This window comes from Vicugna pacos, chromosome X (assembly GCF_048564905.1).
Source record: "Vicugna pacos chromosome X, VicPac4, whole genome shotgun sequence".
Lineage (NCBI taxonomy): Eukaryota > Metazoa > Chordata > Mammalia > Artiodactyla > Camelidae > Vicugna > Vicugna pacos.
In genome coordinates, this window is record NC_133023.1 from 52,414,160 (window position 1) to 52,432,199 (window position 18,040).

General features: G+C 34.2%; 1 protein-coding gene across 3 annotated transcripts in view; it reads right to left on the reverse strand.

The window, feature by feature from the left end:
- The window catches only part of OPHN1 (oligophrenin 1), a 564,560-nt gene that overhangs the window by 337,307 nt on the left and 209,213 nt on the right, over nt 1-18,040 (reverse strand). For all 3 annotated transcript variants that reach the window (XM_072956529.1, XM_006215235.4, XM_015248679.3), the window contains exon 4: nt 1,529-1,590. In XM_072956529.1, coding sequence (XP_072812630.1) covers nt 1,529-1,590 — 62 coding nt within the window. The remainder of the gene's footprint in view (nt 1-1,528; nt 1,591-18,040) is intronic.

Genomic DNA, 18,040 nt, shown 5'->3' on the forward strand with positions numbered 1-18,040 from the left:
TTACACACATATTAAAATGGGTAAAATTCAAAACATAGTCAACTTTAAATGGTGAAGAGGATATGGAGCAACAAGAACTCTCATACATGGCCGATGAGAATGCAAAATGGTATAGTTACTTTGGAAGACAATTTGGCAGTTTTTCACAAAACTAGACATACTCTTTCACACAATCTTACAATTACATTCCTTGGAATTTACTCTAAAGATTTGAAAATTTACCTCCACACAAAAATCTGCACACAAATGTTTTTGGAAGCTTTTTTTCATAATTGCCAAAACTTAAGAGTAACTAACATATCCTTCATTAGGTGGAAAAAAATCCTAGTACACCCATATAATGTAATGTATCTTATAATATATGCATACATATTATTCAATGATGAAAGGAAATGACTATCAAGCCATGAAAAGACATAGAGGAATTTTAAATGCATATTGCTAAGTCAAAGAAGCCAAGCTGAAAAAGCTACATACTGTAAGACTCCAACTATATGACATTCTAGAAAAGGCAAAACACACAGTAAATAGGAAGATCAGTGTTTTCCAGGAATTCAGATGCCACAGACAGACAGAGGAATCATGGAGGATTTTTAGAGCAGTGAAAAGAGTCTGTATGAGGACAATTTAATGGTAAGTATATGTTATTAAACATTTGTCAAAGCCCATAGAATATTCAACACAAACAGTGAATCTTGGTATAACTATGGAGTTTAGTTAATAATATTGTGTCCGTATTGGCTCATTAACTGGAACAAACTGTACCATACTTGCAAGATCTTAATAATAGGGGAATCTATTAATAGGGGAGGTAGAGAAAGGAAGTACCATTTACCTTTAAACAGTGCAAGGATTAGGAGCACTGACCCTCTACCCTGTGCAATCCAAAGTCTGCATATAATCTTATAGTTACTCTGTAGTACCTGAGGTTCCATATTCACATTCAACCAGTCTCGTTCTTGTAGTACTCTAATATTTGTTGAAAAAACTCACATATAAATGGAACCACACAGCTCTGTATATGAAATATCTCTGTACTTTCCACTCAATTTTTCTGAAAAACTAAAACTGCTCTAAATATTAAAGTCCATTAATTTTAAGAATTATGCTTTAAATGAAAGGAAATATGCTTTCACATAGATTTAAATAAAGCAATCATATGTCAGATTTTTTTAAAAAAGCCCATGTTATTATTTCTAAAAGTAGAGAAACACATAAATAAATTATCTAAGAACACTAAAGGCCACAATTTTTGTTAACATGTTCTACAGTCAAGTTTAATGTCTTCTGAAATCCTGTCTTACTGAAATGAATAGGGTAGAATTTCCATACTAATTTCCCTCTACCTAATGTTCATCTGAGGGTGGAAGCTTGAGATAGAATAACAAGATCAATTTCCTGTTCTTACAGTATCTGGGCTGCCATGAGACAGATACTAAAACAACAGAGTATCAATCCAACCAATGAGGACAAAAAATCCCCAAGGTCAGCCATGATTTTGGCTCCAGGCACAGTGTTAGTGACCTACCATCATCATCCTCTCGTTTTCTACCTCGTTGAGCAATTCGGCAAATTCCTTGAAGGATTCAGCTGAAAGGACAAAATAAAAGATAAATCAAATTAATCATCATACTTGATAGGCAATTGGGCAAAAGACAACATTTAGAAACCAGTGGCCTAAGCCACTAGAGGAAGGCATCAAATCAAAAGACAACGGAAGAAAAAGTTCACTACCTATTAAAGGTTTATGTCCTTTTTCTTTTTCTATTCTCTCTCTCGCTCTCTCTCTCTCTTTTTTTTTTTTTTTTTGCCAATTCCCCTGCCCCAATTTTTCCTCCAGTTTTATTGAGATATGATTGACATACAACCCTGGACAAGTTTAATGTATACAGCACAATGACTTGATGTTCTTATATTGCAAAATGATTACAATAAGTTTAGTTAACATCCATAACCGCATAGTTACAAAAATTATTTTTTCTCATGATGAGAACCTTTAGGATCTATGTACTTAGTAACTTTCAAATATTCCATACTGCAATATTTACTACGGTCATCATGTTGTACTTTACATCCCCAGTTCTTATTTATCTTATAACTTGAAGTTTGTACCTTTTGACCACCTCTAACCAACTGCCCCACCCACCACTCCCTCCTCTGATAATCACAAATCTGATTTCTTTTTCTATGAGTTTGGGTTCTTTTAGATTCCACATATAAGTGAGATCATACATTATTTGTCTTTCCTTGTCTGACTTATCTCACTTAAATATAATTCCCTCAAGGGCCTTCCATTTTGTAACAAATGGCTGGATTTTATTTTTGTGGCTAAATAGTATTCCATCGTGTGTGTGTGTGTGTGTGTGTGTGTGTTGTGGTGTGGGATGTGTGTGTGTCACATTTATTTTTTCCATTCATCTTTCAATGGACACAGGTTGTTTCCAGGTCTTCAATATTATACAGATAATGGTGCCATGAAAATAGGAGCACAGATATCTCTTTAACAAAATTATTTTATTTCCTTCTGCTATATCTCCAAAAAATGGAATTGCTGGATCATAAGATATCTCTACTTTTAACTTTTTGAGGAACCTCCATATGGTTTTCATAGAGGTTATACCAATTTACACCACCAACAATACACAAGGGTTCCCTTTTTTTCCATACAAGTATTTGTCTCTTATCTTTTAATGATAATCATTCTAACAGGCATTAGGTGATATCTCACCAAGGTTTTGATATACATACCCCTAATGATTAGTTATGCCAGCCCCTTTTCATATACCTGTTAGCTGTTTCAATATCTTCTTTGGGAGGATATGTATTCAGTTCACTTATCCATTTTTAATTGGATTATTTTGGGGTTTTGTTATTAAGTTGATGAGTTCTTTATATATTCTGGATAGTAACCTCTTACCAGATGTATGATTTGCAAACATTATCTTTCATTCCATATGTTGCCTTTTCATTTTGTTGATCATTTCCTTTCCTGTGCAGAAGTTTTTTAGTTTGATGTTTTCCCACTTGTGAATTCTTTTGGTTTCTTTGTGTTTTAAGTGTCATATCCAAAAATTCATTGCCAAGACCCACGTCAAAAAGTTTTTCCCCTATGTTTTCTTCTAGGAGTTTTGTGGCTTCAGGTCTCACAACTAGGTTTGTCATCCATTTCAAGTTAATTTTTGTATTATAAGAGAGGGGTCTAGTTTCATTCTTTTATATATGAATATACAATTTTCCCAGTACCATTCATTGAAGAAACTGTCTTTTCTCCATGGAGTGCTCTTGGTTCCCTTGTCAAATATTGGCATGAGTTTGTTTATGGGCTTTCAATTCTTTCCAATTGGCCTAGGTGTCTGTTTTTAATACCATACTTTTTTTTTACTACTATAGCCTTAAAATATAGTTTGAAATCAGGAAGTGTGATGCCTTCAGCTTTGTTCTTCTTTCCTCAGTTTTGCTTTGGCTATTTGGGTTTTGTGCTTCCATATGAATTTTAGGACTGTTTTTCTACTTCTGTAAAAATATTAAAATGCCCGTAGAATTCTGATAGGTATTACATTGAATCTATATGTGTCTTTAGGTAGTACAGATATTATAACAGTATTAATTCTTCCAATCCATAAACATTAGCTTTCCTTCCATTTATTTGTGTCTTCATTTTCTTTCATAGTTTCTTGTAGTTTTCAGTGTTGAGACTTTTCACCTTCTTGGTTAAATTTATTCCTATGTATTGTATTGTTTGATGTTATTGTAAATGGAATCATTTTCTTTATTTCTTTTTTCAGAAAATTCATTGTTGGTATATAGAAATGTCAGGCAATTTTGTACATATGATTTTGTATCCTGCAACTTTACTGAGTTTGGTGATTAGATTTAAGTGTTTTTTGTGTGTGTGCAGTCTTCAGGATTTTTTATATACAAAATCATGTCATCTGCAAATGAAGATAATTTTACTTCTTACTTTCTACTTCTGATGCCTTTTATTTTTTGTCTTGCCTGACTGCTCTAACTAGGACTTCCAGTACTACATTAAATAGGAGTGGTGAGAGTGGGCACCCTTGTCTTATTCTTCATCTTAGAGGAAAAGATTTCAGTCTTTCACCATTGAGCATAATATTAGCTGTGGGTGTGTCATATATGGTCTTTATTATGTTGAGGTACATTCCTTCTGTTCCTAATTTATTTAGAGTTTTGATCACAAACAGATGTTGCATTTTGTCAAATGCCTTTTCTGCATCTATTGAGATGGTCATATGATTTTTATCTTTCATTCTATTACTGTGATGTACAACATTTTTTGATTGGCATAGGTTTAACCATCCTGACATCCAAAAGATAAATTGCTCCACGTGTAAAGAAAAGCAATGTTAGAATCCTGAGACAAGATTGCGTCCCTGATCCACACTACTCACCAACCTAGATAAATTTCTCTCAGTTTAGCTCTTTCATGCCTCAATATCCTCATCCATAAAATGATGAATTATTTTATTCTATCTCCATAACCACTCTGAAATAACAATTTGTAATTTTAATATGTTAAGTTTTTTTTTTTTTTGCTTTTAGAAGCACTGTGGTTGAGGAAAAAGCACATTTGACTTACTAGCTCTGTGACCTTTCGCAAGTTACTCAAACTCTCTGAGACCCACCTTCCTTATACAGAAATAATAATTCCAATCTCACAGGGTTGTTTTATGATTAAATAATACATGCACAGCTCCAAGCATACATAAAAGCCTTTTTTAAATGTTAGTTCTGTTCCTTCTTGGATGTAAGGGAGAGATGTTCAGCCCTGGCCACACATTAGAATCATCTGGGGAGCTTGTATAACAATGCTATATCCCTCCCCAGAACAAGTAAACACAGATTCACCTGCTGGATGTCAAAAAGCCTGGTTGGTATGACACAACTGTAGAAGTGAACAGCCAGAGCTTTGGTCAAAAATTCAGCTTAATTATCTGACTGTGTTCTTATAATGAAATAAAAGAAAAATTATTGAATAAAAGAAAATGACAACAATAAAACTATGTTCTTGTAGTACAGAGAGCAATAAGACCCAGCTACTCCCTTGTTATTCCTTTGTCTTATTCTTCTACATTTAACCACTAGCTCCTTGACTCAATTTTATCACAATGTGGACAAGACGTCCAAAAACAGAAACTATATAAAAATCTTGGTCAATAGTCACAGAAAGGACTCAGATGGTCTTAACCATCTCTTCATGTGATGCCTCAAACCAAGGGCAACATTCACAATTAGCAGCCATCCTGATCACACACCTCTAGTGACAGTAGTGGTAACCAACTTGTCTTGGTGTGCCCAAGGACTGTAACAGTTATTAAACTGAAAGACTCACATTCCAGGAAACCCTCTAGTCCCAGTTTGCTCAGGACCGTTAATCACCCTAAATAACGATTCACTGTCTCCTGAGGCAGGCCATTCCTCACTTTCAGTATGTCTCCATTAAAAACCCCTTCCTTCATATTAAGCCTAAAACCGTCTCCCTGCAACCTAGTTTTGTTTCTCCTTGGGTTCCTGAGAGTTTTTGTGGGACTGTAATTAAGAAAGGCAGATGGTATGTTATAAAGAACAATAGATGGGGTAACAGATGAAGAGGATTCTAGTTAGGGAACAGGATAGAGAAATAGAAGGAGCATGATTTTTAAAGGCAGACCTGGATTTATAGTCTCATTCTATCATCTTCCTGCTATGTGAGTTTTGATAGATGACTTGACCCCTTTGAGCTTCAGTTGCCTAACTTGCCAAGCAGGCATGATGACATACCTAAGACTGATACTGTAAATACTAAATCTGTACAAAGGTAAACGTAAAATGCCAACACATAGTGAATGATAAATCTTATCTCTTCTCCCACATCCCAACTTTCTACTCTTCTAGCTTCAGTTCTGCCACATACTGGAACAGTGATGGGACAAGTCACTTCTTGCTACCTGGACTTCAATTTCTTCACATATATTTTTAAAAAGATAAGTTAAGCTAAATAGTCTTTAGTGTCTTTTCAAATGCTAATAACTACTATTTTAAGGTTCCTAACATTTCACCAGAAACAAAAAGTATATTCTCAAATGGTACCTGAATTAAAGAGAACATATTGCATACCTAGAAAAACAAATGCAAAAAAATTGATATTTTTAAATCAAAAATCAATTTTCCTTCCTAAGATAACTGTACAACTAATACAGAATTCCTAAGACAAGGGAAACTAAGTAAAAGCTCAGCACAGGACACCAGACAAAGGCATTTCTTTCTTCTAAGTATTAAGTTGCTGCACATACCCAGGGAAGTTACCTTTGCAAACACTGCAAATTAAAAGCTGAACTTTAACATAAAGAAGAAAAATACCCTAATCAGAAAGAGTAAATAGGAGATGAAAATGCTCACTGACCTCCCGTTCCCAAATACTTAATACTACAAAAGGAGTCAGAGATTTTTATCATTCTGTCAAAATGACATTATTATAAATAATGCAGTCATCAACACTTGTATAAAAGTTTTGTGTAGATATGTTTTCAGTTCTTCTAGGAATATATTGAGGCACAGAATTGATGGATCATGTGGAAGCTCTATGTTTAACTTTTTAAGGAATTGCCAGACTGTTTTCTGAATCTTCTACACCATTTTATATTACCAGATGCAAAGTATGAAAGTTCCAATTTCTCCACAGTCTCCTGGGTTTGTGGTATCTCACTGTAGTTTGTTTTACCCTAATTACAAATTATATTGAGGATCTTTACATATGCTAACTGATCATTTTATATATCTTCTTTAAGCATCTATTCAATTATTTTGACCATTTTGTATCAAGGTTGTCTTTATTGTTGAATTATAATAGTTCTTTATATATTCTGGACAAAAGTTCCTTATCAAATAAATGATTGGCAAAATTTTCTTGCATTCTATGGGTTGATCTTTCACTAGTTTAAAATTTTGTTAAACCCCAATTTATCAACCTTTTCTTTTGTCACTTGTACCTTAGTTGTTATATATAAGAAACCACTGTACAAAGTTATGAAGATTTACACCTTTATTTTTTCTTCTAAGAGATTTACAGTTTTAGACCCTATTTTTACCTCCTTGATACATTTTGAGTTATTTTTTGTTTGTTTTTAAGTAACAGTCTGACTCCACTCTTCCACATGTATCTATCCAGTTATCCCAGCATCATTTACTGAAAAGACTATTCCTTCCATGTTGAATGGTCATGGTATCCTTATCCAAACCCAATTGACCATAAAATAATGGATCATTTCTGCACTCTCAATTCGATTCCACTGATCTCTATATGTGTCCATATGTCTGTATCATGTAATCATGATAACAACATCCTTGTAATGAATTTTGAAGCAAGGAAGTGTGACTTCTCCAGTGTTGCTCTTTTGGAAAATTGTTTTGCTATTCTAGATCCATTGAATTTCCAAATGAGTTTCAGTATCACCTTGAAATTTTCTGAAAAGCAATAGCTGAGATTTGGATAGTTATTGCATTGAAAGTGTAGAAAGATATGGAGGTTATTACCAATTTAACTGTATTAAGATTTCTGACATATGAATATGGAGTGTCCTTGTTTTTGTATCAGAGTAATGCTAGACTCAAAGAATGAGTTAGGAAGTGTTCCTTTCTCTTGGGAACTGTTATTTTCTTAAGATTTTGGAATGCTATGTGACAAAAAGTTGTTAATTCTTTAAATATTTGGAAAAGTTCACCAGTGACATTATCCATATCTGGACTTTTTTTTTTAAAGTACTGACATGCAATACTATGTTACTTCCAGGTATACAAAATAGTTATTCAATATTTCTATACATTACAAAATGATCATCACAAAAGTCTAGTTACCATCTGTCATCATATAGTTATTATAATATTATTCACTATTATCACCATACTATACATTTCTTTTTTAAATAAAATTTTTATTGAAGGGTAGTTGATTTTAAAATGTTATTTTCAGGTGTATAGCAAATTGATTGAGTTATACATACACATACATATATTTTTTTCTTTTCAGATTCTTTTTCATTGTGTTATTACAAGAAATTGAATATAGTTCTCTTTGCTGTGTAGTAGGTCCTTCTTGTTTATCTATTTTATATAATGTGTCTGAATCTCCACATTACTAATATGGGTTGGAATTCCCAACCCCTAATTTATCTCTCCACACCATTTCCCCCTTGGTAACTATAATTCATTTTCTATGTCCATGAGTGTGTTTTTGATTTGTAAATAAAATTTGTATTGCTTTTTTAGATTCCCATATATGTGACATCATATGGTATTTTTCTTTCTCTGTCTGACTTACTTCACTTAGTATGACAATCTTCAGGTCCATTCATGTTGCTGCAAATGGATTTCATTATTTTTTATGGCTGAGTAGTACTCGATTGTATATGTATACCACATCTTTATCCAGTCATCTGTTGATGGACATTTAGGTTGTTTCCATGTCTTGGCTATTGTAAACATTGTTGCTATGAACATTGGGGTGCCTGTGTCCATTTGAATTATAATTTATTCAGATATATGTCCAGGAGTGGGATTGCTGGATCCTATGGTAACTCTACTTTTATTTTTTTAAGGAATTTCCATACTGTCCTCCATAGTGGCTGCACCAGTTTACATTCCCATTAACAGTGTAGGAGGTTTCCTTTTTCTCCATACCTTCTCCACCATTTATTATTTGTTAGACTTTTTAAAGATGGTCATTCTGACTGGTGTGAGGTGATATCTTACTGACATTTTGATTTGTATTTCTCTAATGATTAGTGATATTGAGCATCTTTTCATGTGCCTGTTAGGCATCTGGATGTCTATTTAGGTCTTCTGCCCATTTTTTGATTGGGTTGTTTGGTTGTTTGTTTTAATATGAAGCTGTATGAACTGTTTCCATATTTTGGAGATTAGTCCCTTGTGGATCAGGTCATTTGCAAATATTTTCTCTGATTCTATAGGTTGTCTTTTCATTTTGTTTATGGTTTCTTTCCTGGGCAAAACCTTTTAAGTTTAATTAGGTCCAGTTTGTTTATTTTTTCTTTTATTTCCATTACTCTAGGAGCTGGTTAGAAAAAAAATTACTGAAATTCATGTCAAAGAGTGTTCTGCCTATGTTTTCGCCTAGGAGTTTCATAGTATCTGGTCTCACAGTTATGTCTTTAATCCATTTTGAATTAACTTTTGTATATGATGTTAGAGAATGTTCTAATTTCATTCTTTTAAAGTAGCTGCCCAGTTTCCTGAACACCACTTATTGAAGAGACTGTCCTCCCTCTATTGTATATTATTGGCTCATTTGTTTTAGATTAATTAACCATAACTGCATGGGTTTATTTCTGGATGTTCTATCCTGTTCCATTGATCTATGTGCCTTTTTTTATGCCAATACCATGCTGTTTTGATTACTGTAGCTTTGTAGAATAGTCTTAAGTCTGGAAGCGTAATTTCCCCAGCGCCATTCTCTTTTTCAAAACTGTTTTGGCTAATCAGGGTCTTTTGTGTTTCCATACAAATTTTAAAGTTTTTTGTTCCAGCTCTGTGAAAAATATCATTGGTTAATTTGATAGGGATTGCATTGAATCTGTATATTGCCTTGGTTAGTATGGCCATTTTAACAATATTTAGCCTTTCATTCCAAGAGCATGGTAGATCTTTCCATCTGTATGTGTCATCTTCAATTTCTTTGATCAGTGTCTTACAGTTTTCAGAGTACAGCTCCTTTGCCTCCTTAGGTAGGCTTATTCCTAGTACCATACTGTACATTTCAACCACACTGACTATTTTTTTCTTTGTTACTGGAAGTTTGTATCTATTAATAGCCCTCACCCATTTCTCTCATTCCTTGAAACCCCTTCCCTTCTAGCAACTACTTGTTTATTCCCTGTAACTATGACTCTATTTCAATTTCATTATATTGGTTCATTTGTTTTGTTTCTAAGATTGAACATATAAGTGAAATCATACAGTATTTGTATTTCTTCATCTGGCTTATTTCACTTAGCATAATATAATCTATGTCCATCCAAATTGTCAAAATAAGATTTCATTCTTTTTTATGCCTGAGTAATATTCCATTGTACATATATGCTGGCTATTCTATATCCATTCACCTATCAATGGACATAATGGTTGCTACCATATTTTGGCTATTGTAAATAATGCTGCAATTGACAAAGATGTGCATATATCTGTTCAAATTAATATTTTTGTTTTCTTCAGAAAAATACAAGTAAAATTTCTAGATTGTATGGCAGTTCTATTCTTAATTTCTTCAGGAATCTTATAGTGTTTTCAATAGTAACTGTAACAATGCATATGCCAATCAACAGTACATGAGGTTTCCCTTTTCTCTGCATCCTCACCAAAATCTGTTATTTTTAAAATCTTTTTTATAATAGCCATTCTGACAAATGTGAGGTGATGATTCATTGTAATTTTGATTTGCATTCTCTGATGATTAGTGATGTTGAGCATCTTTACATGTGTCTGCTGGCCATTTATTTCTTTGGGAAAATGTTTATTCAGCACGTCTGCTCATTTTTTAATCAGGTTGTTTGTTTCTCTGATGTTGAATTGTACAAGTTGTCTGTATATTTTGGATATTACACCCTTTTAGATATATTGTTTGCCGAATGTATTTTCCCATTCAGTAGGCAGCCATTTCATTGTCTTGACACTTTCCTATGCTGTGCAAAAGTTTGTTTGTTTGGTTTTTAAGTTTGTTGTACTCCCATTTGGTTATTTTTGCTTTAGCCTCTCTTATCTTAGGAGAGAAGTCTAAAAAAAAGTATTGCTAGGACTGTCAAAGAGTGGACTACTTATGTTTTCTTCTAGGAATTTTATGACATCATGTCTTACATTTAAGTGTTTAATCTATTTTTAATTTATTTTTGTAAATGGTGCAAGATGGTTAAGATTCATTTTTTTGCAGGTAGCTGTCCTGTTTTCTGAACAGACTGAACAGACTGTGTCCCCCACTGATTATCTTGCTTCCTTAGATGTAGATTAATTTACTATACAGCATGAGTTTATTTCTGGGCTCTCTAGCCTGTTCCATTGATCTATGTGCCTATTTTTGTTCTGGTAGCATACTTTTTTTATTACTGTAGTTTGAAGTATAATTTTGAAATGAGTGAACATGATACATCCAGCATTCTTCTTCTTTCTCAAAATTGTTTTGACTATCAAGATATTTTTTATTCCCACAAAAATTTTATAGTTATTTGTTCTAGTTCTGTGAAAACTGCCATTGGTATTTTGATAGGGATTGCATTGAATCTGTAGATTGCCTTAGGGAGTATGTTCATTTTAACAGTATTTATTCTTCCAATCCATGAGCACAGTATATCTTTCCATTTCTTTATGTAATTTCAATTTCTTTCATTAATCTCTTTTTCTTTTTTTAAATGAAATAACTTTGATTTGTAACATTAAATAAGTCTCATATGTATGTTATATTTCTAATTTCATATACCCTAAAACTCCTCCAATGATCTCAGAACCAAATATTTATTTTCCATTCATCACCAGACACCTGATCCTTCCCATTTCACCCTACCTAACCATGCCCCTTCCACTCTGGTAACCACTACTCAGTTCCCATATATACATGTTTGGTTTGGTTTGGTTTGGTTTGATTTGGTTTCTTCAATTCTTTTGTTTTTGTTTGCTTATTAGCTTTTCTATTCCACATATGAGTGAATTCATACAGTATTTGTCTTTCTTGATCTAACTTATTTCACTTACTATAATACCCTCAAGGTCCATCCATACTGTCCCAAGTGGCAGGATTTCATCTTTTTTTAATGACTGAGCAGTATTCCATTTTATGTGTTTGTGTGTCTGTATGTATATACATATATACAGACACACACACACACACAACACAGCTTCTTTATCCATTCATCTATCAAAGGACACTTAGGTTCTTTCCATATCTTTGCTATTGTGAATCATGTGGCAATGAATATGGAGGTGCAGTTATCTTTTCAGTTTAGTATTTTCATATTTTTTGGATAAATACCCAGAAGTGGAATAGCTGGATCATAAGGTAGTTCTATTCTTAACGTTTCGGGAAATCGCCATACTGTTTCCCATAGTAGCTGCACCAATTTACAGTCACACCAAATGTGTGTGAGGGTTCCCTTTTCTCCACATCCTCTCCAACACGTTATTTCATGCCTTTTGGAAAATAGCCATTCTAATGAGCATGACATGATATCTCACTGTGGTTTTGATTTGCATTTCTGTAGTAATTAATGATGTTGAACACCTTTCAATGTGCCTGTTGTCGATCTGTATGTCTTCTTCTGAAAACTGCATATTCAGTCCTTCTGTTCTAAACATATAAGTGAAATCATACAGTATTTGTATTTCTTCATCTGGCTTATTTCACTTAGCACAATATAATCTAGGTCCATCCAAATTGTTCATTTCCTACTCAGGTGGTTTGTTCATTTGTTATTAAGTTGTACGAGTTCTTTATGTATTTTGGATGTTAACCCCTTATCAGTCATATCATTTGCAAATATCTTCTATTCAGCAGGTTATCTGTTCATTTTATTGGTGGTTTCCTTTTAAATTTGATAAAATTCAATTTCTTTATTTCTCCTTTTGTTTCCCTTGGTTGAGGAGACTTATCTAGGAAGATACTGCTAGCATCAATGTCAAAGTGTGTACTGCCTATGTTTTCTTCTAGGAATGTTATGATTTCAGGTTTTACATTGAATTATTTAATACATTTTGAGTTAATTTTTGTGTATAGTGTGAGGTAGTGCCCTAGTTTCATTTTTTTTTCATGTGGCTGTCCAATTTTCCCAACGCAAATTATTGAAGAGACAATCCTTTCTCCACTATATATTCTTTGATCCTTTGCCATAAATTGTGTATATATTTGTGAGCTTATTTCTGGAATCTCCATTTTGTTCCATTGATTTTTGTATCTGTTTTTTTTCCTGATGATATCATGTAGCATTTACTATTATGGCTTTGTAGTATAATTTAAAATCTGAGATTTTGCTACCTATAGCTTTGTTCTGTATTGTTAGGGTTAATTTGAATCTTCAGAGTCTTCTCTGGTTCTGTATAATATTTACACTTTTTTGTTCTATTTCCATGAAAAACATCCTAGGGATTTTTATAGGGCTGGCACTGAACTTGTAGATTGCTTTAGGTAATAAGGACATTTTGACTATGTTAATTCTTCAAATCCATTAGCACAGAATATCTGTTCAATTATTTCTCTCTTTTCTTCAATTTCTTCAAACAATGTCTTATAGTTTCCAGTATACAGGTCTTTCACTTCCTTGGTTAAATTTGTTCCTAGGTATTTTACTCTTTTGCTGTGATTGTACATGGAATTGTTTTTTTAATTCCTCTTTCTGATACCTCATTTTCATTGTATAGAAATGCAACATATTTTTGTATATTAATTTTGTATCCTGCAACTTTACTGTATTTATTATTTCTAATATTTTTGGCACAGTATTTATGATTTCTATACATAAAATAATGTCATCTGCAAATAGTGTCAGTATTACTTCTTCCTTTCCAATGTGGATGCATTTTATTTCTTTTTCTTGCCAAATTGCTCTCACTAGGACTGCCAATACTATGTTGAATAGTAGCGGTAATCACAGTCATCCTTGTCTTGTTTCTGATCTTAAAGGAATGGCTTTCAATTACACATCATTGACTATGATTTCATCTCTGGGTTTGTCACATATTGCCATTATTATTTGAGATGTGTCCCTTCTATAGTCTTATGGTCAGAAAAGATGCTTGATATGATTTCAATCTTCTTAAATTTATTCAGCTTTGTTTTGTAGACTATTATATGATCTACCTGGAGAAAGTTCCAAGTGCATTTGAACAGAATGTGTATTGTACTGCTTTGGGATGAAATGTTATAAACAGAGAGACAGAGAGTCGATCTGATGTCATAGGCCACTTTAGGCCACTGTTTCCTTATTGATGTCCTGTCTGGATGATCTATCCATTGATTTAAGTGGAGCATTAAAGTCCCCTACTATTTGTGTTACTGTCAAGTTCTCCCTTTAAGTCTGCTAATAATTGCTTTATGTATTTAGATGGTCTTATATTGTGTGTGTGTGTGTGTGTGTCTATCTTATATCTTCTTCTGAGATTGATCCCTTTATTATTATCCAATGTCCTTTTTCTCTTGTTACAATCTTTGTTTTAAAGTGTGATTTCTGTAACTGTTGCTACACCAGCTTTCTTTTCATATCCATTTATATGGAATACTTTTTCCCCATCCTTTTGCTTTCAGCCTGTGTGTATGTTTGGATCTGAAGTGAGTCTCTTGTAGGAGGCATATATATCATTCTTGTTATTTATGTATTTATTTATTAAGCCACCCAGTGTCTTTTGATTGGAGCATTTAGATCATTCACATTTAAAATAATTATTGATAAGTATGTACTTACTGTCATTGTGTTAATTATTTGGGAGTTGTTTTAGTACATTTTTTATATACTTTGTCTTCATTTGTTCTCTTCCCTTGTGACTTGATGATTATACTTAGTGTTAAGTTTAATTTCCTTTTTCTTTTGTGTATGTGTGCATCTATTATAAATTTTTGGTTTCTGGTTACCATGAGGTTTATATACAGCAACCTATATGATTCTTTTAAGTTGTTGATCTCTTAAATTCAAATGCATTCTAACAACACTGCATTTTATTTCCCATAAAACTTGTTTTTGACATATTTTGTATCTTTTTGTTTGTGTATCCATTAACTACTCAGTTGGATGTAGATTTTACTCTTTTGTCTTTTAAACTTTCTACTAGCTTAATAATTGGTTGATCTACTACATTTACTGCATCTTTGCCTTTACCAGTGAGATATTTCCTTTTGTAATTTCATATTTCTAGTTGTAGCCTTTTCATTTCCACTTATAGATGTCCCTTTAAGACTTCTTGTAATGCTGGTTTAGTGGTGCTGAATTCTTAGCTTTTGTTTGTCAGTAAAACTTTTTATCTCTCCTTCAAACCTGAATAATAGCCTGGCTGGGTAGAGTTTTAATGATTGTAGATTTTTCCCTTTCATCATTTTATATATGTTATGCCACTCTCTTCTGGCCTGCAAAGTTTCTGCTGAAAAGTCAGCTACTAGTCATATGAAAGTTCCCTTGTAGATACCTATTTGCTTCTACAGCTTTTACTGTTTGCTCTTTTTCTTTAACTTTTGCAGCTTAAGTACAGTGTGTTTAAGTGTAGTCCTCTTTGGGTTCATTTTCCTTGGGACCTTCTGTTATTCCTGGACCTGGATGTCTGATTCCTTTCCCAGGTTAAGAAAGGTTTCAGTTATTTCATCTTCAAATAAGTTCTCTGCCCCTTTCTCTCTTTACCTTCTGGGACCCTTATAGTGCAAATGTTAGTACAGCTGATATTGTCCCAGAAGTCTCTTAAACTGATCTTCATTCTTTATGCTTTTCTTTCTTCTTTTCAGCTTAGGTAATTTCCTATACTCTGTCTTCCAGTTTGCTGATATGTTACTCTGTAATATGTAATACACAGTTGATTTCTTCTAGTGTTTTTTTTTTTTTTTTGGTTATTGTATTCTCCATCTTTGTTTGGTTCTGCTTTTTATTTCCTAACTTTTTGTTAATCTTCTTACCATGTTCATCTATTCTTCTCTCAAATTCATTGAGCTTCATTACAATCATTAGTTTGAACTCTTTATTGGTAGATTGCTTATCTCTATTTTGCTAAGCAATTCTTCTGGGATTTTATATTGTTACTTTGCTTTGAACATATTCCTCATTGCCTCATTTTGCCTAATTGTTTGTTTCATTTCTAGGTATCAGGTAGGTCAGTTACCTTTCTCAATCTTGTAAAAATGGCCTCTTGTAAGAGATATACTCTGGGTCCAAGGGCAAAACTTCCTTCTGGTCACCAGAGCTATATGTTCTTAGGATGCCCACTATGTGGGTTCTGTTTGTCCTAATACTATGGCAGGGCAAAGTACTATGGGTACAATTGTCAGTGAGGCTGTCCTGTATCTTAGTTGTCTGTCAGGTCCATCCTCATAGAGAGCCTACTGGCTGTTGGGAAGGGCTGGGTCTCAGCACAGCAGCCTGTGCAGCATGAGGAGTCCCATGGCTGGTACTGGCCCACTGGTGTGCAGTGGTCCAGTGGGGCCCAGCAGGTCCCAGAGCTGGTTCCAGCCTGCTTGTCTGCAGGGCCAGGTCCTGCTACAGCCAAATACAGGACCTGGGGTGTGGCCTGGTGTAGACCCACTTATTGGCAAAGCCAAGACTCAAGGCAGCTGGCTGCAGGTCACATGTGGGGCTGAAGTCAGTCCACTGTTGGGTGGGGCTGGGTCTCAGCACAGCTATTTGCATGGCCTGGGTGATCTTACCACACTGATGGGTAGGGTCAGTTCCCAGGATGATCAGCTGCAGTGTCAGTGGGGGCCTGTAACTGGTGCTGGCACACCAGTAGCCAGTGATTGGTCCCAGCATGGCTGGCTGCAATGCCTCAGGTGGTCCATGGAATAGTGCTGATTGGATGCTGAGTAGATAATCTTCCATCACTAATAGGTTAGTAGGAAGACTCCAAAATGGCCAGTCACAGTGTCTTCTTGGTAGAACAAGCTCCCAAAAAGTGATGCTGCCAATGTCTATTTCCCCAGGGGGAGTCCCAATTGCCTCCTACCTTGACAAGAAGCTATCCAAGATCAGCAAGTGGGTCTGGTCTGACTCATACTCCTTTCAAATTATGACCTCGGTTCAGGGCCCTGGAGCATGTGAAATTTTTTGCATTTCTGTTAAGTGTGGAGGTGCTGTTCCCTACAGCACTCTGGTTCTCCCAAAATAAGCCCCACTGTCCATCAAACCCAAATATTCCAGAGGTTCATTTTCCCAGTGCAGGACCCCTAGGCTGGGGAGCCCAATGTGGAGCACAGAATCCTCAGTCCTTGGGGAGAACTTCTGTGATTATAAATATCCACATATTTATGGGCTGCCTATCCAAGGGGTATGGATATTGACTATACCATGTTGCTGCCCCCTCCTACTCATCTTATTATAGTTCCCTCTTCCTAGCTTTAGTTTGGAAAATATTTTCTACAAATCTTCAGGTCATTCTCATTGATAGTTGCCCTGTGAATAACTGTAACTTTTGAGTGCCTGAGGGAGGAGGTGAGCTCAGTCTTCCTACTACATCCTCTTAACCATTCCTCCAAGGAGACTTTTTTAAATTATATATTCAGTTTGTTTATTTGTTAGGTCCTTTTACATTTCCTATTTCATGCATCATTTTTCATAGTTTGTATCTTCTAAGAAACAGTTGACTTCATCATGGTGATCTAATTTGTTGGCAAATTATTGTTTACATTCTTTCCTTATAATCAGTCTTAATTCTGTACAGTCAGTAGGAATGACTGCTATTTCATTCTTGGATTTTAGTAATTTGAGTGTGCTTCTCACTAGTCTAGCTAAGGGTTTTCCAATTTGGTTTAACTTTTCAATAAACAAATGTTTGGTCTTGTTGAGTATCTCTATTGCTTTTACTTTTCTTATTTTTATTGAGGTATAATTGATGTATAACATAAGTTTCACATGTACAACATCATAGAAATCCACGATTTTTAAAGGTCATATTCCATATATACCTATTATAAAATATTGGCTCTATTCCTTGTATTGTACAATATATCCTTGTAGCTTATTGATTTTATACATAGGTGTTTGTACTCCCCTACACCTACCTTGCCCCTATTCCCCTTTCCTCTTCCCAGTGTTGTAACCATTAATTTGTTCTCTATATCTGTGGTTCTATTTCTGTTTTTCTATATTCACTAGTTTGTTTTATTTTTTAGATTCCACACATAAGTGATATCATATAGTATTTGTTTTTCTCTGATTTATTTCACTTAGAAAAATATCTTCTAAGTTCAACCATGTTTCAAATGGCAAAATTTCATTCTTTTTATGGCTAAGTAGTATTTCATTATATATATATATGAAAACACCACATCTTCTTTATCCACTAATCTGTTGATTGACAC